The sequence below is a fragment of the Tubulanus polymorphus genome, chromosome 5 (genome assembly GCF_964204645.1).
Source record: "Tubulanus polymorphus chromosome 5, tnTubPoly1.2, whole genome shotgun sequence".
Lineage (NCBI taxonomy): Eukaryota > Metazoa > Nemertea > Palaeonemertea > Tubulaniformes > Tubulanidae > Tubulanus > Tubulanus polymorphus.
This window is the reverse complement of record NC_134029.1, coordinates 5,913,412-5,938,482: the sequence shown is the minus strand read 5'-3', so window position 1 is coordinate 5,938,482 and position 25,071 is coordinate 5,913,412. Positions and strand designations below refer to the sequence as shown.

Sequence of the window (25,071 nt, the reverse complement as noted above, 5' to 3'; positions counted from 1 at the left end):
CTCAATCACTGCTGTGACTGTTTATTGTTATACGGGGGGGGGGGGGACTTACTGTCTAAAATCTAGTACATACATTTTACTTTTAAGAAAGAATGTAAAACAGCTATAAACTTAAGTTATTGGTGTTATTGATTAGTTTCCGATTGTATGATTATGTTGATGTTTTTGGAGCTGCCAGAAAAAAACATCAGAATACTTAGTATTTAATGCCAAGGTGCTTGGACATCTTTAAGTCAGGGCAAAGTAGGCAAAATTCTAGTTTTCTAGTGAAAGTAATGATGAGTTGATACTTAGATTCCAGAGTGAATCTGTATGTTCCATCTCTATTTTTAATGCTCTATGTTGGAGACTGTTATTGTAACACATAATGCATGTTTGGAAATTAGGAACTTGCATGATGATTCCTCGTTTAATAAGATATAATTGTTGTGTGAATGAAACATGTACATTTTCATCATTCATGTTGAAACTGTTAAGTTGTTAATTTCTTAGCAACAATTCCACTGTGGTGCTTTTCAGTGGTTCATAAAATACTGATAGAATGGAAGGAGCAGTTTCTTGATAGGCTAACTCGAGGATACAGTGCTAATTGGTCAATTGTCCTAGCTTTGTTTTGATTATCAGTTTAACCGCATCTGTGTGGGGCCTGTAATATCTGGACAAGAAGAATTTCTGATCTTTATATTGAGTTTGCATAGTTTGCAGGGTTTGATCTAAGGAACAAATGCCAGTTGACCTTGGGGCAAGCATATGTAATATCACTTGCCCCCTCAAAAATCAACTTGCCCTACATGAGTAGTCCGATTGAGACACAATCATCCCTTGCATCGATTGGGATAAAAGCTTTGAGATATAGAATTACACGAGCCTGGTGGACAAGTGATTGTGATAACCTACATGCCCTAATGAAAATATACTTGTCCCGGGCAATTGGACTAGTGCTTAAATCAGACCCTGCTTTGTTTCAAATGTAACATTTGTGAAATAAGCTAGTTGATAATTAAAGAAATCTCTCAGACGAGGAAATTTTTCGCAATGTCTTTAGTTTTCTTGTAATAACTAAGAGTAATTAGTTTACCTTATGCTTTCCAGAGTGAGTGTATTTGTAAGTTTTATGTTGAACTGTTTTTTAAATAACTCATTTAGCGGGGTATAATTGTTGTGAAAGAATAAAATGATATACATGTTTTGTCATTCATACTGTGGTGTTCATCATTGGTTCATAAAATTCTATTTTCATTAAGGCCCTTATGGAAAATAGAGTAGCAAAATAGAGGAGCAGTCTCTTGATAAATGAGGATATATGAACAGTATTAATCAGTAGATTATGCTAGCAATGGACTCTAAAACCATTGTTTAACAATGTCTATATGGGTTCTGAAATATCTGCACAAGAAGCACCTCAAAAAGTTATTTATTGAATCTTAACTTAATTGTAGCAAAGCCATTAGTTATTAGTAATTGCCCTAGCTCTATTCACTTGGCAGTTGAACAATATTGATATACTCTTGCTGTATGCATAGAAGAGAATACCTTAAAAATACTTTGCATTAAATGTAACATTTGAGAAAATAACCAATTTGATAATGTCTTGAAACCTCTTAAAGACAAGGCAAAGGTGGCAAAACTAGCTATCTTGTAAAAAAATGTTAATGAAAATTAAATCAAAAGACTGTTTAGTTAAGTTCTTAAGCTTTCCAGATTGAATTTGTGGTTTTATCTCCGGTTATAATGTTTTTATGTTGGTGACTTTTTAAAATACAGGTCACGTTTTTGTAAATGACTGAGGCACTTCCTCCAGTACATGAATACCTGTCATTTAGGTATAATTGTTGTTGTGGAGATCAAATGACATGTTCATGTCAATTGTTCATAAAACGTTTATTTATTAAGGTCCTATCGAATAAAGTTGAGTTTTTTCTCGATAAATGAGATGTCCTCAATCGATGTCATTTGAAAAGTTGACATGATAGATTCATATTTCATGAAATATAACAAAATGTCGGTTATATTGACCTCATGAATTGTCAAATTCATAATCTTAGACTAGTCCAATTTTCGGTTTTTTATGGATCAAAGTTTATAATTCTTTGTGTATTTTTGTTATTTTCCTATTGATGCAAATTGTATAAATCAGCTGTAGTGGAAATGTATCGTAGATAAAGTCTTAAATAAAAATACCTTACATGTAACTTTGTTTTTAGTTAGTACAATTTCATGCATAGTATTAGAAATAAAATTACTATTAAAATTTGAGAAAATAAGCTTATATGTTATAAGTTAATATGATATGTCAAAATAAAATGATGTAAGAATGTAAATCAGATTATGATTACTTAATCCTACGCTTTCCAGAGTATTTGGCCAGGTTTATCTCTGGTTTTAGTGCGGGAGCCATGGACTCACAGTTTAAGAGTCCATAGTTGTGGGCCATAGACGTTTCTGTTTTAGAGTCTATGGTTGGACCATGGGCGTATAAACTCTCTAGTTTATACGCCTATGGTGGTTGGACTAGTTGTTTTTGAAAGTCCTTGTTTGAGGAGCTTACACTATAATTCCTCGAGCACAAACCTGGCATTTTGTACAATTGTTGTATGAGAATAAATATGATTGATTTTGAAATTTGTCATTCGTTTAGTTAAGCAACAGTGTTACTAAAACGAAGCACTACTAAAAACGAAGACTTTATGCACCCGAGAAAACCGACCAGGCAATTTACGTTTCTGGCAGAGGTGGTACAGAGCGCCCCAAGTGAGGATTTCGAGTATCTTCGGACTTCTTATAGTCATGCATAGTTCTAATACCCGAAGTGCATAGGTCTTCGTTTTAGTAGCCCATAGTCATTTTTAGTAACACCCCCATTTCACTGCCCTGCTATAAAATTAACTGCTTTTCACGGCCGGCCCGTGAATCATTTTCACGAACCCTCGTGTCTCGATTTACGTTCCATGGACCGCTTAAAAGTCGATTTTTACACCAATCAAGAAAGAAACTCGACCAAAACTATTAGGTAACGCTTCTGCGGGCACCTGTACTACGTGTGGCTTCGAAAATATCGATATACAATTCAGGATGTCTCCGTTACAGCGCCGTCTAAATCTACCCTGCTTGAAAGACTTCAGTCTTTTAAAAATTGTGAACAGTAAATGAATACTTATTTACAAATATTCTGTTGATTGTCTATATTATAGGTCATATTGATTGTGTTCTGATGAAGATTCTCTGAGATACAACTCAGGATCTCTTAAGAATTAGAAGTTATACGTATTATTAAATTAAGTTTACGCGATCAAGAGGTGCGGATCTGCACTTTTACCTAAGATTAATTCGATATAGTAGGGCCTACCTAGAGATGATACTTTTGTTGGCTATATAATCAGAAAAATTCCCAGGTTTCATTGTAGGTGTGACCATTTGGAATGGAAACACCAAATACCTATGTAATCAAATAAATTAGAATGGAAATACCCATTTCAAATGATTACTAGTACATGGGATACATGTGGGATACTCCCAAACAATCTAACAAATTATGTAAATTATGGGATTCGAACCTGAACGCCTCGAACCTTCCGTTCCCAGCTTGGAATAAGTCATTACCCCTGCAATTCAGCAGGGTAAATAATAAAACTGACCAATTTTTAACCTGGTCAAAGATTGCTTTCACTTATCAATCGAACTATGTCATACATAATGTGAAATTGTGGTGTTCGTTAAAAGCCGAATCCGCGGCTTCTTCTGCTTGTCGTGTAAAAATGTAAGTTAACTGTCAAATTTTCATTCAATTCAATCAAATTTTTTGTTCAAACTCAAAGACTAAAAGAGTTCTTTTGTTTTTGAATTTGAATTATGATCATCGTTTAACTCCCTATCGCTTCAAACTTTGATTTATGTGTGATTGGTGTTGATTTTTTTTATATTCATCATGGACCTGATGCTATTGCTAGGTTAAATAGCCGCCCGGGCCAATAACCTTGTGTCAGGTCCCCGGTGGCCCGGGCATACCGCCTGGGCCCTGGTTTGTTCAGGAACTAACCTCGTCTTGGTTTTTAGGAGAGGGACCTTCTTGTCATTAAGGTGTCCCTAAAAGTTAGGCCTATATCTCAGACCTAACCAGGTTTAAGTTAACCAATGCCCTAGTAGGCTTACATTTCTAACCATGGTAGGCCTTTTTTGTTGGAGCAAGCACCTAACCCCGGAACCTAGGCCTGACTCTTAATCTTTAGACTAAGTAACACCAGAGTACATACAGCAAGATGATCTTATTGCTAAACTGCAGTCTTAACTTGGTGTTGGCCCTAAGATATGGGCCTAGTGCAGGGGTGGATCCAGGCCTAAGGCCTTAGGAGGGCACCGTAGGTCACTCTCAAATCACGGCAAAATAGGGCACTTAACATCAAACTAGGGGTTTTCAGGGGCACTTCCTATGCCAAATCATGCCAAATTGGGGCATTTTTAAGTCAAATCCATGGATTAAGAGGCATCTCCAGGGGCGCAGACAAACCTCGACATAATTCTAGAACCCTCGGAACCCCCTGGATCCGCCCCTGTAGTGACTGTTACTATAAATATTCCCTTTCTAAAAACAAACCTCGCCACCTGCCTGTACTACCACCAAATTTTCAACTTATACTAATATTAACTTTCAGTTAATTTGAGAGATTGAATTCTAGAATGACTTCGACGAACAGCGAAAAGGGAATTTTCTCGGCAACCGACGTCGAAGATTTGAGCGATATTTTAAACGCGCTTAAAGAAAGGAAAGTCATCGGCAATGAACGAGATGAAGTGAGTACGAATTACGGATTAGGCTAAGAAAATTTATACCTAGTGTCTAATTACTGCCGAGCTTATAATTTGACCCAGCCGGCTGTCTATCTGCCCTGTACATTACTTTTTTTCAAATCATGATCAAGCTAACCATCACAAACCTGGCATTTATAGAAATGAACTGATAACAATGTCACGGCCGCTTAGGAAAAACAATGAATCATTGTATTTTAGCCTTAATAGCCGTAATAGCTACGTATGAATGCAGCTGAAATAAATTGCAAATTGTGGTTTGCAGAAACATTTTTTTCATTCGATGTGGGATTGATTTCATTATTTCTAAGTATAATGTACATAGGAGGAACTGTTGCCAAATATATGAACCATTAATGATCATAATCTATATAGCTTGATACATACAATGGCTTTGTATTTGCTAGAATTGACGTTAGTACTGCGATAAGGAAATGTCCATTTGTTGATTGATATATCTAGCCTACGACTGACACTGGTCAAACTTTTGAACCCGGTGAATTGTCAGTAGAGCGATTAGGTCCGCCGATACATCGTGATTAAAGTCGTCGCTTGTCTTGTGTTCACTCAGTGATTGTGCGTGACATCTGTTGTCATCGAGATGAACTAATTCATTATTGAAGATATATGCTTACTGTATGAATAACTTAATCCCTTATAATGAATAACTTATTCATACTACTGTATGAATAACTTCTATTGCGTTATGTACTAGAGAATCCCACACTAATGAGAAAGATGAGGTCTGAAAAGTCTCCTTAAAGCAATGATTTATTCATTCGACGTTTCGACTATTTAACATGATAGTCATCTTCAGGAATACGTATCGTAGCAACACGGTCTTTTGGGGGTTCAATTTTCAAGAAAGTGGAATTTTTTGTAAGGTGCTCATGCAAATGTCTGGCCATGGGTGTGCTCCCACAGAAAAGAGAGCAATTTACACAAATTCTTGCATTACACAAATTCTTGCATAGGGCCTACAGTTTTTGGGTTGAAAATTTGGCTTATTTTTCTACAATTTGACCTCATTTCGAACAAAAACAAATGAACTAATGTGTTACCAATGAGTGCATCTTTTGAAATTAATGCTCATATTTTCTTATGGCCGGCATGATCCGGGTGGACCTTTGTCGGCGAGCGGGGTGTGGGTTTGTTTGTTTCGAACCCCCAAACCCCCTCAATATGGGCCTGTTGAAGTTTTCAAGTCTGTACGGTGTCCATGGACCCTTAGTTATTTCCTTGGCCCTCTACGTTAGGAAAATTATCCACCTTTGCGAGGTAACTTTTGTCGTATTAGGTTCTACGATGATTTACGAGCTTCCTTAAAGGTTAGCTCTTTATCTGACAAGAGATAAGAGATCAAGCCCTTCAAAGATAAAACAATGAAGACAATAACATTTTTTTAAATCCACACTACACCTAAACAACTGAGAGATAATAAGAAAGTTTTATAGCATTTAAGAAATTTTCATAGAGAATAAACTTTTACTACGTAAATAAACGAGTGGGCTGGCTTCAAAAATTAGAGGTATACCTCGATATCTGCAGCACATGGAAACCATTTCCATGCATTAAAATCGACCTGATGTACTCTGAATATTATTAGGTTGAATTCGATTTTGAAAATTTTTAGAAAAATTCCCAATTACACATGTATTTCATATTCTGGGCGCCGTGTATCGCACTGAGTTTTTTGATTGTTGAAATCAGAGATATTTCTAAATCGTCTTAAGTTCGTATTATGTTAGACAATGATTAAGATCATCTTAAGTGAAGAATTATGAGAGTTTTGATGATGGAAAAACTGCCAGTACCTGATGACCTGACGTCTAGCTTAAAGATTAAGTACACTTAAGAAATGGCAGGTAGTATCAACACAAACATCCGCGTTCCAATTTCTAATTCACGAGTGATTTTTCCAACATACCAACCTTAATCCGACATTGATAAAAACGAAATTACGTTATACAGGGTCCAGACCAACGACTCTTTCGTTTCTTAAAAACTCTTTCATAACGGAAAATGTGCTTGGAACTCCTTTAATTTGAACAAAATCTCCAAAACTTTTATAAAGCTCCTTCAATTTGGAGGACTAGCTTGTTGAAGACTGTACTGTGTACAGTAGACCCCTAAATCGGTACAGTTGGTACCTGGATTTTTTTTAACCCAAGTAGGCGGTTACCAAATTAGAAAACGAGTTTTGCTACTGTAAAAGATAAGAAAATTTGATTATAAATCCATCTTATTGATGGTTTACTGGGATAAACAATACTATTTAGGAATTTTGAAGCGTAGAGAGTATTAATATTTTAGAAAATAGTGCTGGCCTATATTGAAATAAAATCGTTTTTTAAAATGATTTTTTTTCGATTTGCATTTTTACTATGGACCGATAAGCTTTTTTTCTAAAGAAAAGAATATCATACGTTAGCTTAAGAGGTTTTTTTTGGTATTCATTTCATGATTGCCATTCGGGCTATTTCTTTGTAAAAATTCATGTCAAGGTATAGCGTGAAAACCAGTTTTGAAAAAGAACATGCATTTCTAGGAAGAAGGTGTACGTTTGAGTTCATACAAGAAAAATTTATGGGGAAAACTTGTTCGGACGAATTTTCATTTCGAGTTTGAAAATTTAAGCGGAACCTAGACGCTTGTAACAATTATTGTTTATTCAGGTTTTTTTCGCAGTCAGGAATCAGGTTTCGTTTTAAAACTTTCGAAATATACGCGATATATGTATATACGTACACGTTCGTATCTGCTATGACTGAACACGTGAAATAGGATTAGAGCGAAGAGAGCTTTCGAACAGTTAAACACCAACTGTCGATGTCATTAGTCAATTCGAACGAACTGCATAAATTTCTATATTCGGTTTTGGAATATTGTGTTATTTGGTTAATATATTATCAATTCAGCTGTGCACTAGAGAGAACTCCAAATGGACATGCTTTGTTGTTAGCGTATATTGTGTATTGTTCTATGCGAAATTGTACCAGGGCCCGTGACAATTATATATAGGTCATAGATTACCTACTACCTTCGTAATAATCGCTTAATTTGGACTGTGTATTTCGACATGTAGTTTGTACTGGTTTTTCAGTATTTTACTGATAATCAATATCGTGTGTATTATCAATATATATATATATATATATATATATATATATATATATATATAGGCGCGTGTATAGTCAATAGTGTGTATTGACGTGAATTGCACACGCGCGGCGGTCAATCAAACAATCGCGAATCTCTCCGGAGGATTATTAGAACGAAATACTTTGCATCGATCAATTTTTGCGCTTGCGTTATTATGACATCGCGCTTTATTCCATATCGACGTATACATTTCCGAAATAGGAGCGAAAACGGCGTTCGAATTTTAAGCGTCGGTTATCATCGGTTTGAAATGTCAGTTTTTGAAATAAACGGAATTGAGTTTAATACTATACGTCGTATGAAATGTTGATGACGCCGATGGTCACCGAATTGACCCCTCCGCGGTCTAAACGAGCCGCGGAGACGTCAGAACTTTTACAACCGTCCACATCCGGTGATAACCGAGACGAGGTACGCGGGAACTTTCCGATTTTCATTTTTTTATGCGATCAGTCTCGTGTATGGAAGAATTGGAAGAAAAATCTTTTTCGTCCATTTCTTCTATACAGAAAAATCTGTTCGAGTGAGATTTATTCGATGGGTTATTCGATGATAAAGATTATTGAATGTATATTTGGAATGTTTTTCAGAATGGAATTACGTTTCTTATGTCCGCATCTCAACAAGGCAATTATGAAGTTGTTAGGAAACTGATCGATCACGAAGTCGACGTTACCGCGGTTGATTACGTAAGTACCGTGCAGATATATTTCTCCAATTTAAATGGGGTAACGGCTACTACTGTGGCAAGCGAGCTTTAGGCCAGGTGGCACAGGGTTACGGCGCTTCAGTTTTTTCTACCAATTAAATTCAAATTGACTATTCTCATTAGTGAATCCACTTGGAGTTTAATCTACACCATACACTGATTGAGAAAACTGAATACACAACTATCCCATGACTTGTTTGATAATTATCGGTTTTGGAAGACTAAAAATCAAGTTCAAATTTCATTCAAAATTAACTGATTTTCACTATGAATAACCCAATGTGTAGTTGCGGCATCTGGTGAGTGCTAGCACCACATTGCATAGTCGATTATTTAAAAAATAAGTCTATGTGAAGACATTTATACAAGTTTCGTGATTAGATCTGTTATATTATCAAAATTCAGTTTTGGCCAGGTATTGAATTTTAAAAATAAGCCCATATTCACTCAGCACATTTGACATTTTAAATGAAGACTTTGTAACAAAGCGTTGACTCGGTCATGAAATCTTATCATCAATAAGTTTTTTGAAGTTTCTGTACAGGAGTTCATTGTATAACGAGCAACCAACTGAAGTTATGCTTAGTTTACCGGTATATGAGCCGTACCTGACCAATACCCTTAAGACCACTGTAAAGACTTTCTATTCATTGACGATACCTAGACCAACAGAAGCGTTTGTTTCACCGTGAATTTCTCAATATTTTTCATCTCTTTCCAGGATGATTGGACAGCTCTTCATTACGCCTGCAAGCACGGACATCTTGACATCGCTGTTGCATTGTTGGATTCGGGAGCAGTTTTAGAAGCTAGAGATGTTGTAAGTACCAGTCTATTCTCGTCTGTTAAAAAGTGGTATATTCTATTGAGAAGTGAATTTCTGAAAGATCGCGTACCAAGATTTCTTTAACAGTGGGGTAAGATTCTAGGGTTAAGCAACTCGTAACTTAATGAAATTTGAAATGCATTCAAACTCGCTTACATCATAGTTGGGACGATCATTAGGTATGTTTGATTGGGCTGACTGAGCTAGATAGTTGTCTCGGTTCCCCGTTTCATTGCTGAACTCAGTCAACTCGGTCTAAACTGAAATAACCAGCTCTGAACTGAAGGCTGCTTCAGTCACACCGAACCGCTGAACTCGCCTATTATGTTCACAACTTGTCAAATGCATGAGAATTCAAAATACAAATTTTGCACTCAAAAGTACAGGCAACTTTAGTGATGTGATGACTTATCTGATGACGATGACCTAATAAAGTGAAACCGACTGTACGGTGATGTTTTTATCTTTATCAGGGTGGCTGGACGCCGCTGATGTGGTCGTGTTATAAAGGTCGTACGGACGTCGTGCGAATGCTACTGCAACACGGCGCGAATCCGAACATCAAAAGCGAACACCACATGAGTTCGTTGATTTGGGCGGCCGGACGCGGTTACGTTGAGATCGTCGAACTGCTGCTCGAGCACAACGCTAAAGTGAACACAGCCGATAAATACGGGTCGGGTCCATTATTGTGGGCGGCGAGGAAAGGTCTCGAGGAAATTGTCGGCATGCTCATCGATAATGGAGCTAACGTGGACAACGCAGGCATGGTGAGTACTGTTCATTACATGAACTTAGCATTAGAATTTTGATGGAGCAGAGAAACCCTAAAACAGGCAGTTACAGGCAATTCTTATATGCCTTGACAAAAATGCTGTCAGTCCTATTACAAAATCCTTGTAGGCCTAAGTCCCAAATGAATGATTCTACATTTAATTTCTATTGGATATAACAATGATATTCAAAAGATTTTTTAAAAGGGCACAGGCAGATGCAGAAAGGGTACTTTACCATAATTTCTGAGGGGCAAGTGCCCCCCCCCTCCCCTAATTATGGTCCTGTTGGCTTCAGTATTCGTGATGATATTCAGTGCAGTATTAACTGTGATGCCATGATTGTTTACAGTACTCGTGGACTCCATTGATCGTTGTTGCGAAAAACGGTTTCTTAGAGTGTGTTAGATTGATTTTAGATTGTAATCCGAATACCAATGCCGTTGATAAGGTTAGTCTTCGAAATGTTTGAAAAAACCCTGTTATTTTTACAAATTTGTTTGAGCATCTTTGAGTAAAAATGGATGCGTTTTTCATGTTTTAGGATGGTTTCACAGCTTTGACTTGGGCCGTGCGCGGTGGACACTTAGAAATCGTCGAAGAACTGGTCGAAAAAGGAGCATATGTGAACCTGAATGATCGAGTAAGCAAATGTGTTCACAAATATGAAGTCAGTGCCCCTACGACTCCTTGATTCCTTCAAAACGGAAAAGGTGCTTGAAACTCCTTTAATTTGAACAAAATGCACAAAACCCCTTATAGAAATCCTTCAATTTTGAGAAATAGGCATTTAGAAATGTTTGGCTAGTTTGTAGTTGTGCAGTAGACTACCCTTAAATCGATACAGTTGGGATCTGGATTTTTTACCCGAATTAGGCAGTTACCAAACTAGAAACCCAGTTTAGGTAGTGTAAAGGATAGAAATTTGCTTACGGAACCACAAAATCAATGGTTTACCAAGCGATACTGACACTCCTCAAAATTATCTGGTGATGACCGAGCTGAAGGGTTCCCGAAAGTGAAGAAGAACGTTGTTAGTTATTTCGATACATGTATATGTACATATTTCTAGGATGGTGACAGTATATTGATTCATGGTGCTAAAACTGGAAATCGTGACAGTAACCGCAGAGATATAGTGAAAGTTTTACTGAATAAGTATGCTGATATCGACGTCCAAGGCTCCGTAAGTTCTGTTGTATGAAAACCAGTCACTGATCTTGTCAATCCAGGGTTCCTGAGTTGGAATCCTGGTGGCAACAGAGTTTCGAAGTTGAGGGTCTCGCTCCCATTAGTTGGGATAAAGAAACGTTGAACCTGCTAAATATCCATGCCCTGCGTGGCACTCAGTGGGTTGAAGTTTAAAAAAGTTCAATCGAGGATATTGTTCCAGTACAGCTTCAATTTTGATGCTAACTGATTTGTTATTTTAGGATGGAAAGACAGCTTTGTATCACGTAGTAGAAAAAGGTTATTACGAAATTGCCTGTGATTTGATGGAGTTTAGTCCTGATTTGGATCTAGCGACTAAGGATGGAGACACGCCATTGATGAAGGCAGTGCGTTCTCGTAACATCGAAATGGTGACCTTGCTCCTCGCTCGAGGTGCGAAGGTCAATGCTGTTGATAAGGTATGCAAATATTTTATTTTCAAAAGCATGCGTATTGATTCATTTCACCACTTCTTCGTCCTACATTTGATTTGAATCTTCTTTTCTTCAACTATGAATTATCAGGGTTTCGTCCAGTTCACTAAAATCCTGAGCCCAGTTGCAGGGTCAAGTTCAAAAGTAGTCTTAAATCTTAAGACTGGTCTTATCTTTGGATATATAGAACTAAGTTGGTCTTACATTGGTCAAATCTTAAGTCATGACTGTACAACTGGCCTTCAAGCTCTGAAATCTGGTAATTCGATATTCACTTGATTAAAAACATCTATTAAATTTCAATGATTATTGAGCTTTTATATCCAAAACATAGACAGTTATTGCACAACAAAGTAGATAGTAGAAATACAGTTAGATTATGCGTAGAGAAAAGATAATGAAAACTAACAAACAACAGTCACTGATCTCTGTGTTCATCATAAGTTACTTAATCAGTTTCTATTCAGTTAGCTGGTACTTATCGTTTTGAAATATTATTTTACAGAAAGGCGATACGGCGTTGCACATCGCGTTGAGAGGCCGTAGTCGTAAGGCGACTGAGTTGTTATTGCGAAATCCGAAGAACAGTCGTTTGCTGTACAAACCGAACAAAGCCAATGAAACGCCTTACAGCATTGACTCCAATCATCAACGCAGTATTCTTACACAAGTGTTTGGTGCTCGTAGGTTTATTTCTTTTTCCTTTATGAAAGCCTACTGTATGTAGGTGATGCAAACATATCTAGCTGCAAATTACAATGGGCTTCGGACTGTACTTAAGTTTGAATGAGGATTTCATTTTCCGCTTGAAAATTATATGAATATTTTCTAAATTTTCAGGGCATTTGAATGCCAGTGATACGACTGAGAATCTCTTAGGATATGAATTGTATGGCAGTACAATTGCCGATGTTCTCAGTGAACCATCATTATGTACCCCGATCACTGTTGGACTCTACGCCAAATGGGGCAGCGGTAAATCCTTTCTGCTCGACAAATTGAAAAGTAAGCTGAACTTACATCGATTATGAATGATTTGATTTGAAACGTTCTGGTAGCCACATAATGTATTTAAAGCTATTGTTTGGCTGAATTTGTGTTGGTTTCTATTGTGTTCATCTTTCTATTTAAGATGAAATGATGTCATTTGAACATCAGATGGGCGAGCCGACATTCGAACCTTCCGTACTCGTTTTCTTTCTCTGTTTCTCGATTGCTTCAATCATTGGAATAATATTGGGCACAACGACTATGTGGCAGATCGGTTTAGGAGTCGGTCTTGGTCTTCTGTTAGCCGTAGTGGTATTCTTAGGTGAGTGAAAGAAAAACTCAGAACTGTGGAAATAGATCCAGAATTGTAATTAAGTATATCCTTGAACTCCTTGAATGGTTGATCGATCAAGATTTCAATGTATTCTTACAAGGTGTAATATGGTTTGGTACGGAGAGAAGGGAATGGAACATTGCCTACACAGTCAGTGTCTATCTAGCGAACAAACTCGGCAAATTACAATTGATTCTACAAGTTTTATTCATGAATCCTCCGAAATCTACTCGAGAAGTGCATCTCGTCAGGTAAAACACTAGTTCATATTATTTGATCAAATTGTAACATCAAGTAAGGAATAATGACAGGAGTTGGTAAATTCGTGCATAACTTTCCCGTTCCTTCATCATTTGTAGGTTTTTGTTTAGCGGTTACACTAGGATTGTCAGCGGAGGCGGAGAACAGTCGATAGCCACAATGTTAGCCTCTTTATGCGAACAAATCGAGAAGGAATTCGGAATTTTAGCGACGAGACTTTACTCCGTATTCAAGAACCGAAAAGGTGAACGAATTCTTAATCTTAACGTCAATTACCTCCCTGTTCGTTCAACAGCTTCGGGTTCAAAGATAATTTCATGGCTGTTATTGAAATATATGAGGTAGAATTTCATGGGGAACTGCTAACACTACTTCGGCAATGGAGGATTCCGATTCATTGAAATGATTCATTTCAATCAAAATGGAATCATTTATCATTGAATGAACTATATCAAACACAAAGTAGGAAGATCAATGTGATATATATTTGGCGGCCTTTTTGATAATCTAATTTGAGAGCCTGAAAATCCACTTCGAAGTTGATAAAAATGTCCCAATTTTGCAACTTAAGACTGTAAGATAGTCCACTACTCATCTGGTGGGATAACTGGTGCTGTAGATCCCATTAAACTAATTTTTTCTTTTTCTCAAAATTTCAGCCGACTCCGGACGTTACCGCGCGATCTGCTGCGTTCCGTATTTCGTCATCGCGATCATATTCTTCTGCAGTCTGGTGGCGGCCATATGCCTCATCTCGATCTACCCGCTGAAAGACATCGAGAAGAACAACAAACCGGTGTACGGGGCGTTGATCGGTCTCGGAATCGTCGTCGGCGTCATCATCATCGGACACGTTTACACGTGGATCAAAGTGATCGCCGCGTTATTTCGATCGCAACGATCACGCATCCTGCACGCGGCGACCGAGATGAAAAGCTCGAAATTCAACGTCGAACGATTCATACAACACATCAAACATGAAGTCCAAATCATCAACGGAATGGTGCGATGCATAAACAGTTTCACCGGACGTCAGTATCGTCTGGTTATCTACGTCGACGGTCTGGACTCGAGCGAACAGGAGAAACTGTTGCAAGTTCTCGACATTTTGAACATCCTGTTCTCTGAAAACGAATCGCCGTTCATTACGATTCTCGCCATCGACCCGCACATCATCATCAAAGGAATCGAGCAAAATTTGCCCGGTCTGTTCCGCGATTCGAACATCAACGGTCACGATTATCTGCGCAATATCGTACACTTGCCGGTGTTCTTACAGAATCAAGGTCACCCGGTGCCCACGGTAGTCATCGGTAGTCATTTGCGGGCCACGAATGAGAGTCACGATCATCGGGAATCTCCACCGAAAATACATGTAAGTAATCCTTTGCATCGAAGATTCTTTTTCCGTCACTACATTTTCTATGATTTACGTAGACCTTCCCTCAACTCACAGTTTATATACAAATCTTTTTTAAATGATGAACATAGAAGAAAATATTTTAAGTTTAACGACTTTAAATCATGCAAATATCTTTTTAGTTCTCGGTTTTAAATCTATTTTATCTTTGATTCATTTCTCTTAGCACCAGGTAAATACGGCTAAAACAGTAGGCCTTTGTTGTTGTCTATTCGTACCATGTAAGCACTTTGGCCCGCGTAAATGCAGTCATATGTGTCGACATGAAATGATTAGAATTGCATCGTTTACTATTCACTATTAACGCTTTCAGTTTTGACTAATTAATACCCTATAGTGCTGAAGATAATTTGAAAATTTTTAAAAATTCCACCCTAGTGTATTCAATAACGGGAATACCACTATAGTGCGTCTACACCGCGGTGCAGTGTATCGTTAGTTACTAATATTTCACTATGTTTGGCAGGTGCTGCCATTTTTCCATAGAGATAAAAACTAATTACTAATTACATCAATACACCGCAGTGCAGTGTACTAGCAAAAACCATCACCGATTTTCACACCACACTGCGGTGTAGACGCACTGAAAGGGTTAACATAGTATTTGTTGTATTTTTATTTAAACCCCTTTAATTTCATCGTTTATTTGTTGTTTCTATGAGTTAACTGCAAATATGGATCAGCACATGTGAAAAAATCTATTCATGCAGAAATGTGTGTACCCATTCAGATTTCCTGTGCTGTAGATTTTTCCTAACGCTGACTGAATGTAATGAGAATTGCGATATGGCTGATAGAGATGTGGGTGATTAGCTGTGTTGCCCGCATTCTGGAACAGGGTTTTTTAAAGCAGACTTGATGCCATCAGGCTGATGAAGCTGAGGGAAGATGACCAGACAAAAAATGTCACAATTTATTGACAATGCTTTCAGTTTTCTGAATTGTAATCCAGCTGAGCCATTTCACAGACAAACTTCATAGGCTATTTGAAGTACGCGGAGAATGGATAATATGATAAAATCCCACTCTTTTTTTAGATTTAAAAGTTTTAAAACCAAGAATTTATTTAATCGAAAATTTCAAAAATACACAACATTTCGAACACTAGAGATCATCGTCATCACCACACCTGATGATGATCTCTTGTGAGAGATTGAAACATTGTATCGTTTTGAATTTTTGAATAGATAAATTCTTGGTTTTAAAACTTTACATAAATGGGTTTTCATTATATAAACTTATTTCATAAAGTTCTATTCGCATAGTGTGTGCATTATGAGGACTAATGAAACTTAAAGACGTTCTGTGAAATGGCCCCTTAGACCCTTAATCTCTATCAAACTTCGCATTTTGTGAGTTACATTTAACTCAAGATTTAATTTTCAAATGATCATTTCAACTTTTTGTTTTCTAACTCACAGTTCTGTTTTATTGAATACTAACGTATTATGTTCACAAATACAATTACTCATGATGCACGTATTATTTTCAAAGATCAATGATAAGGAATATCTAACTGTGAAATCGGCTAGTAGACGAAGTTCGGGCGCTGATGAATCGGTACTAGTATACGCAGAGCAAATGAGAAAACAATTCTAGGTTTATATATCATACGGTTATGATATAAAACACACGTGCATTTATATACGTACGTACAGTATAACCCGATTAATCCGGATCAGTTTAATCTAAATCTTCGGCTGATCTGTAGATTATCTATTAACGGCCCGCTTGTATTTTGGATATGATTTTTCTTCCAAAATTATGTCAAAAATTTGTCCCGAATGATCGGAATTAAGCGGGTTCTACTGTAATGTACGTATTCTGTAAATATGGAATATGTCAAATTGCATGTTCTGCTCTCGGATGATAAGCACGGCCTATGGGAGCCATTTACCTGAAATCCACTCTCCTTACCCTCTTATTTATTTGATAATACTCGTTTCTGCATCATGTAACTTGTGCCCGGTTCTGTGATAATGAGTTTGATTTGACTGTGTAAAGTTTTACTAAATTGATAATGAACTACCAGTTATACGGTCAAATTTTACCTCACAATTGCGGAACAGAGCTCTAATATCCATCAGAAAAATACATATCATTACCGGTATTGGTGAGCCTTTTGAAATTCCTTGGTCATATCCATTTTGGAAAATTGAGGTAACAGATTGCATGTCTCATCATTATGCGGGTTGGTTGAGTTTAGTCCTTTGAATGAAAAAAAATAGGCGATGTTTGAAACATCCTGTGCCGGTGTGTTTTATGTCATGGGATTAGTTTGATCATAAGTATATATGACGATTAATAATCATTATCATGATAATGATATTATTATCATTATTATTATTATTATTTATATTAGCTTTCGTGCTAACAAATTTCTTATATCATAGGCCAACAAGCGTGAAGTGCAGTCCCCTTTGCTGGCCCGGCGAGGCAGGCCCGAGTTCCTGGTATAGTCATCGATTATATTATGTATCCACGATATTATCATCATATTAACGAAGATAGCTGTATTTCTCGCCGAAAAAATATAAATCACGCCGAGGCCTATTTTCGCATATTCAATCACCGCTTTTCAAATTTCGCCGATACGCTTTTATATACTGGAACAAAAAATCTTTAAGAATTAGAATTTGGTTTCAAAAACTGCCTCTTTAGAAGATGCCTTTATCCAATGGTTGTATTAGTGTTTAGTTTAAGAGCCGCTGCATGATTTGGGTATAGTACTGCGTAAACGATATCTCCATCGTGCTTCATCGGGGCAAATCCATAAAGTACTTACCGGTAAGCATCCACCAACCACATGAGGGAACGGTTGAAAATTGGTCACATCTTCCTATGAAGGTACATGTACAATGGGCGAAGTTTTGCCTTCGTACTTTATGGCTTGCCCCCATACTTATCTGTTAGTCTTATTCGAATAGTTATGAGACTACTGGTTGTTGATTATCGCTTTGGGCTCGGCTTGGGGCAAAAATGATTTTCGCTCGCTGTAAAATTGATTGATTTGGACCCGATCTCGAAGTATCGAAATGTGGTAGATGGTAAAAATTTACATTTACGAAAACTCTGTTTCAGCGAAATGAGTCGATAATGTCGTCGTTGAGTTTGGATAAGTTTTCAATTCGCGGCAATAAACACCGTCATCCCGACCGGTTTTCGATGGGCAGCAGTTCGTACTTCGCGTCGACGACCGACTTGTCGAAAACGTTGTTAAAACACGACTATTTCAGCGACGTGAATCCTCGCAATATGAGACGTTTGTTGAATATCATCGCTGTCACAGGTAAATTGATTTTACAGCTTCACTTAAACTTATATTCACTTATGAAATATGCGTAAAATGTTGAAATTTTCTTAATGCATTTTTTTCGAGCTTTAAAAGAACATTTCTCTTCCTTATACCATATCAATGTGATATTGTCCGTCCAGTAATGTAACTACTTAAACCCTTTCAGTGCTGTCTGATTAATATCCGAAAGTGCTGGAGATGATTTTAGAATCTAAAAGAAAATTTACCTCATTGTGTTGAATAGTGGGCAAACCGCTTAAGTGTATCTATGCCACTATGGTATTACTAGCACAGTCCATCACCGATGCACTGAAAGGGTTATTGAAAATATATTTCTTCTCTGTTTTGTGCTATTCTATCCGGGGTTTGTGCAGCTGGGTGGACAATTTCAGGGGTTCTGGGCATGGACTGCATCCAGGCTTCTTGAGGCGACCTTACTGAATGTTAGCCAATGTTCCCACAATTGATTGATGAAATTATCTGCCACCTCGGATTCCAGCTGAATAAACTTGAATTATTTACCCTGAGTAAAAAAGTTTAATTCACCTTATTTTCTGGAAAATTGAATAGATAAATCTAACTGAATTCTCTTGGATGGAAACAATCATAGGATGCATGTGTGACATGGTGAATGCTATCTTTATTACCGGTATTGTTTTTAGGGCGTTTGCTTCGAGCGTATGATGTTGAGTACAGCTGGCATCGTTTAGCTACATGGATCAATTTGACGGAACAATGGCCGTATAGAACGGCTTGGATTGTCTGGTATTACGAAGACACAAGTGATCTTGACGAATCGACGTCTTTAAAGGATATTTATGAAAAGTATGTACCCCATACAGTTATTCTTGTTGAACTCAGAGCACGAAGCAGTGAAATAAACTGTAGTTATTTTTCTTGTTTAAGGGTACTTCCGCGTGTACCGGTGTCTCGAGAGCAGGAACCTCTGCTTGAAATTGATCGTAACGCTCGTAAACTGGAGGCTTTACTGTCGGGAATGAGTCCTATGTTGAACGTCAGCGATCTAAAGAAGTTTCTACCTTGCAGTATTAACATGGATCCGTTTTTACGCAAAATAATACGAGGTAAAAAATAAGGCATATCTTTCACTTTCAACTGACGTATCATTTCCTTGATAAAATCTTTAATTTTGATCTGCCTAATGATATTTCATTCATGGTTTAAACATATTCTTGCTGATCAGAACCTATTTCAAATTTCTTCTCACGCGTCTATTTTTCTATAGATTACATGAAGAACTTTGACAGTCAGTTGCTCGAACCAGTTCCTGGATTTCCAAAAACGAGTTCTTACGACAACTTTTCAGGTAAAGATTTGATCTAATCCGCTAATGAAAACTTAATTTCGTGCCAGAAGGTTTGCTATGTGTTTTCCTTCTGATGTGATTGATCATTGAAGTAATGTTTTTTTCTGATTTTCTAATGATAGTCATCTTATCCCGTTTTCCAAATATGCTTAATCCTTCGACTGCTACTGATGGGGTCATAGTACCATGACAAGCTGACCTCAGTTGGTGTATTGATAAACTAAAAAGTTATTTTGGAAAAATATGATTTTTTCTCAAAATCCCGGACATAGTGACAGGCTCGTAATCAATAAATCAGGTCTTGCAGTCAAAGGGTTAAAGTGTTAGATTATTTCATAATCCATTATTTTGATTGTTTTTAACAATAAGATTATGCTAATAAGTGATCGAGCTGTTTAGATGTTTTAATCAAATTCTGAATTGATTTAACTTCAGAGCTGCCAACTGTTCCTGATTTTCTGTATTTGTAACTATTTTATAACGAGAAATACTCATTTGATTTTGTTCGATGCATAGAGAAATATGAAAGATGTTACTGAAGGTCTTACTGTTGATTACCGATTTCTTTCTCATATTTCAAGGAATGTTACTGAAAAAAAATCAGCTCAGATAGCACAGATCAGATCAGATAGCACTTTTCAGAAGTTGGCAGCCCTGTAACTTCCATCCTACAGAGCTGAAATGGAAATGATGTACTTAAGAATGATTTCAAATGATTTCTAAATCCGATCTCCTATTTCTCTTTTTCCCTACCTGACCGCGCAGTTGTCGCTGGCACTCCTCAAACCGACCGATGGTATCCATTTTTAGGAGCAGGTTTTGCACCTCCAATGAAACCGTCGGACTCGAGGTTACGACAACTCGGCTCATTCCCGTTGATGCAACAACAGATGATGCAGTTGATGTCTCCGGCTGCATCGATCGCGGGTTCAACGCGTACGATGTCTCGATTAACCCCGAAAGTGTTCTTGAGGGTAGGTGAAAATTTATAAAATCGATATGAATTTTTATTTTTGAGAATTTAATTTGAAAAAAGGAGATTTAAAATAGAATTCGGGCAGACTTATTTTTCATCTGATTAAGAAGTGAATTCATTGCTATTGATAGCTTAGTTGCCTTTATTCTTTGGTCTTAGATGCGCAGGGATTTTAGTTCTCATCGGTTATTTTCTGAGATATGGCATTATATCACCATCATCGTTAGATCTATTTTTTATTTAAGAATAAGAAAAATATCTTAGCCATATTCATGAGTAGAGGGCAGGGATAGAAATGGAACTGTTGTGGTACAGTGGCTCTGTATTCGTGGTTGTAAATAAGGCATATATGTATTTCAGGGTGGAACCCCGCAGAAGCCACTGAGTGGTATGAATCTAACTCATATCTGTGATACGATCAGTCGTCTCGAAGGTCTCAATCGTAACATGCTATCGACATACATCGCGACGATCAAAGAGAACAACCTGAACGGCTTCGTTTTATCGCATTGCGACCTCGAAGAACTGAAACAGGTCGTCGGAATGAACTTCGGCGACTGGCAGCTGTTCAGAGCGATGATTTTAGCGTTACGCGAACGCGAAGAGGAACAAATGAATGGTATCGCAAGCGGTATCGCGCCGCACTTCATGGCGATCAGCACGGAGCATTTGAATCAACTCGACGACGATAGTCCGAGTCGGAATTCGAACGACAGCACAGAGAGCAACGAACAAGCCGACAGCGGTGTCAGCTGCGGGCGGGAAGCGATGGCGTCAGCTGCAGCGGCGGTGACGACGACGAACGCGCAGTTGAATATCCTCGGTCATCACGATCGACAGCAGCCCGACCCGTTTCAGAATTACACGCGTCGTTTCATACCGCGTCGTAACAGCATGGCGATGCAGGTCGCGTTAGAAAATCAAATGCTACACGACGTCATCGACGAATTCAGCGAGAGCGGAAGCGACCACGGCGCGACGGCCGCGGGCGAAACGTACGACGACATCGACGCGATGAATCGTTTAACGGCGCCCCCTATCGATCATCAGTCGTCCGATACGCCGGATATCGACGCGGTTTCGAGCCCCGACGATTTGAACGCGAAGTTCAAGAAGTTGCAGAAAAGTTCGCAGAAGAAACGATCGAAAACGTCGCGACCGAATCAGAAAAATCTTACGATCAGTGAATTGAGTTCTCGAGTGACATTCTCATTATCTGGCGATAGCGAAGGTGCGGTTCAGTTAGAACTGGCACCTGCAGCGGAGGTTAAAGGTAAGAGTTCGAAAGACAAATCGCGTTCGAGGAAAAAGTCGCCTTCGTCGTCGTACGCCGACCAGCCGGCTGCTCTGAGTACGTTCAGCGACGAGGATCTATCAGACGTAGTCGATTTGATCAAAGATGGTCCGAAAAATCAGTTCACCGCGAACAAAATGGCGCTGCGAAATAAATTACAAAAACGTGAAGTACCGGTGGATATTTCGAATAACGAGGTCGAATCGTATTCGGTCGCTTCACCATTGTTGCTCGACGTTCGAGATTCTAAAACGAAACGCCACGGCAAAGTTGAACGCCGCGATTGCGTCGATGTTTCGCCGACGAAAGGTTCGACCGACGCTGCCTCCGCGACGACGGCGGCTGCGCCATCTCAGGAGCCGGTCGTGCGAATCATCCAGAGACAACCGTCGAAAGACGGCGACGGCAGCAAGCCGACGAGAACGCGTACGTTCAGCGTGACGACGATCGAGGACGAGTTCACCGATCAAACGATGCCCGCGTTGTCGCGCGACGATGTCTCGCCGGAGAACTACCGCGGCGGCGACGACGCAGACGTTTATTTCAAAGAGAGTCTCAGCAACAAATCGTCGCGTTGTTCGTCGGCTGAGAACAGACTCGATAGCGTGAAAATGGTCACTTGGAAATCCGACGTCGAAGCTCAACGCGGCGATGATGATGATGATCATGAAGTCGACGTGAAGATCGATGTAGACTTAGAAAATATTGATACGTATCTAGTTTAAATCATTATAGGAATTATTGCTCTCTGCATGAAATAGTATTATTCAGAAGTATTAGTGTTTTAACGTATGTACCACATTTAGCAAACTACAGAGTTCAGTGTTGAGGACTCGAACCCCAGCATTCACATAGCTAATCAGGATTCATTTCTATTGTTGAGTTAAGGGTGGATCTAGGGTATGATTCAGGGATGGGTGCACCCCCAAAATAGGCCATATAATTGAAAGGGCACTCCGAATGAAAGCTCGTAGGAAAACATTAACTAATTTTTGGAAATACAGGGAACCAGCTTATGAATTTATACTGCTTTAGGAATCATTTTAATATTATTCATTTTCCCGTTTAAGTTAGGGCAACTTGACATATTTAGGGGGATACACACCTCCTGCACCATCCCCTAAGATCCAACCCTGATAGTCATTGAAAATGAGAAGGTTGTCAGAAACAACTGATCGCGATTTTGTTTAGTGAACCTTTTAGAATGTCATTTGTTCCCAAACAGTAGTTTACTAGAAGGTTAAGGGTTCAATTAGATACGCAAGTCTTCCAAACTAGCAATTGATATGACATATTTTTTATTACTATCCTGTAGATGGTTCTATCTACTTGGGGTAATTTCGAATCTTGTAGATTCATCCATCCAGGAAATTAAAAAATAAAAATCATTTTAACGATAGTACTATGGATATATTAGGTAGAAACTTACATCAAGCTTTTCGATCAACGGTCACTGCTGTCTTGACCACGTCATGATCACATTCAAGACGTGATCACGACGGCAGTGACCGTTAATCGAAAGGCTTGATGTAAGTCTCTACGTTATATACCCAGAGTAAATTTCGTTAATATGATTTTGATATAGAATCTGTTATGAGCATTCCATAGCAAGATGGATTGTATTTTCTGTTGGTCCCAGGTGATATAACGTATTCGTAGTTCACTTCAATAGTTTCATGTAAGCACTACTGATTAATAGTATCATTATAGTCGGCTATAGTTAAACGTTCCTTAAATGATAATCTTCCGTCGTTCAAATACCAACTTTGGATTCTGCAATCGACAGAAACCGAAATAAGAAACAATTTGACTATGCATTTCAAAGTTTTTGCGTTTCGATTTTTTCGAATGTGTATCAGTGTGTTGTAGAGTATTATAGCAAAATTACTGATGTACATTATTTTCTGATTACCAATCAGTTCCATGAAACTTTTACCTCTGTAGAGTAAAAGTTCGCCAAGGATGGGATCCTAGTAGGAAAATATAACCATCAGCTAGAAACTTAAGTCATTTTTCGATGCGTGTTACATTCACATGTGCGAACATTCATGTTTAGTTTATCTAACATTCTCATGTTCAATCGAGATAGAACTTTTTATAGCATATTTTAATCTATTAGTATTGTTACTTTTACACTATTGGATCGATTCTTTATTTTTTATCTATCAATTTACTGTATGTAGTTGTGATTGAAAGAAATGTGTTCGTACAATCTAGGCTTGGGTTTGGGGAGGATCGAAGTTTTTTGCTGGCAAATGGCTTTACGATAAAAAGCTGGTTCGATGTTACTGAACTGAAAACTGCAGTGCTGTCTGTATTAATCTCTTCAAAGGTTATCCATAAGATGCATGCGGTAGCTGTTATCACTAAACCCACTGGTCTGTCTGTCAGTCATAAATGTTAACTTTCTCAATGTACTACTGGATGTTTTTTGTAAAACATGACAATCTTATAGAACAAACTTGTCTAGTGCTGATAGGAAGCTTCATGACAATTTTCTGACAATTTTCAACTTATTGAATACTATACATGTACAGATATTTAACTCGCTACAAAATGAATCATATTTCAACCTTTGGTGCTCATCTTAGTGCATGTATCCTATATAAATCCTATATCCTCTATCAATCTGTTATGATTCAAATGGTTAATTATCCGGTAGTTGTCAAAACTATTATCGCTGAGATTCGCCATGTTCTAATTAAGTCATTATAGGAACGAACCACCAGTAAATAGACCTCTGACCAGAATATATTGTAGTACTGTACATAGGGCACAATATGAACTTTGGTAGGTTCTAATATATACGTGTTTTGTTGTTAATGATATCTGGTTTGCAATGGTAATTATGCAGTGTTTTTGTGTCTGATGATGTTTTCAGATAAGAATAAACAAGTTAATTATTCGAATAAGAAATTCTATAGCCTTTATTTACATATCTGGTTGAAATACAGTTCATTCTTTCTAATCCAGTGCTCTTGTTCCCCCTCAGACAATCCACGCACTATGGCCATACTTAGTGCAATAACTGATGACCAAGACTTCATCAAGCTCTCCTGCCTAGATGCTAGGCATTTCTTTTAAAATGGGATTTTGGGATCAGTTACTGTGGCAATTCAACTCTGGAATTGAACAATGAAGCTTCGATGATCCAAATATCATTTTTATGGACTTACGCTTTAGGGAAGTCCATAAAATAATTGTAATTCCGCCGAAAACTTCATGCTTGCCACTCATTTGAAAAACACATTTTTT

General features: G+C 38.0%; 1 protein-coding gene across 4 annotated transcripts; it reads left to right on the top strand.

The window, feature by feature from the left end:
* The first annotated feature begins 3,691 nt into the window (after positions 1 to 3,691).
* On the top strand, positions 3,692 to 24,727 carry LOC141906167 (uncharacterized). Of its 4 annotated transcripts, none has more exons than XM_074795392.1 (23): positions 3,692 to 3,757; positions 4,650 to 4,788; positions 8,556 to 8,654; positions 9,396 to 9,494; positions 9,974 to 10,270; positions 10,626 to 10,724; positions 10,818 to 10,916; positions 11,346 to 11,459; positions 11,707 to 11,904; positions 12,425 to 12,602; positions 12,760 to 12,924; positions 13,052 to 13,231; positions 13,344 to 13,494; positions 13,603 to 13,748; positions 14,164 to 14,879; positions 16,419 to 16,484; positions 17,318 to 17,377; positions 18,006 to 18,213; positions 18,882 to 19,044; positions 19,126 to 19,304; positions 19,466 to 19,546; positions 20,357 to 20,520; positions 20,883 to 24,727. In XM_074795392.1, the coding sequence occupies exons 2-23, from the start codon at positions 4,675 to 4,677 to the stop codon at positions 22,539 to 22,541; spliced, it is 5,235 nt and encodes a 1,744-aa protein (XP_074651493.1). In that variant the 5' UTR covers positions 3,692 to 3,757; positions 4,650 to 4,674; the 3' UTR covers positions 22,542 to 24,727. The 4 variants fall into 4 exon arrangements, with proteins under 4 accessions (XP_074651493.1, XP_074651490.1, XP_074651494.1 ...); XM_074795389.1 differs by having other exon boundaries at positions 20,312 to 20,520; XM_074795393.1 differs by lacking the exon at positions 17,318 to 17,377 and having other exon boundaries at positions 20,312 to 20,520.
* The last annotated feature ends 344 nt before the right edge of the window (positions 24,728 to 25,071 follow it).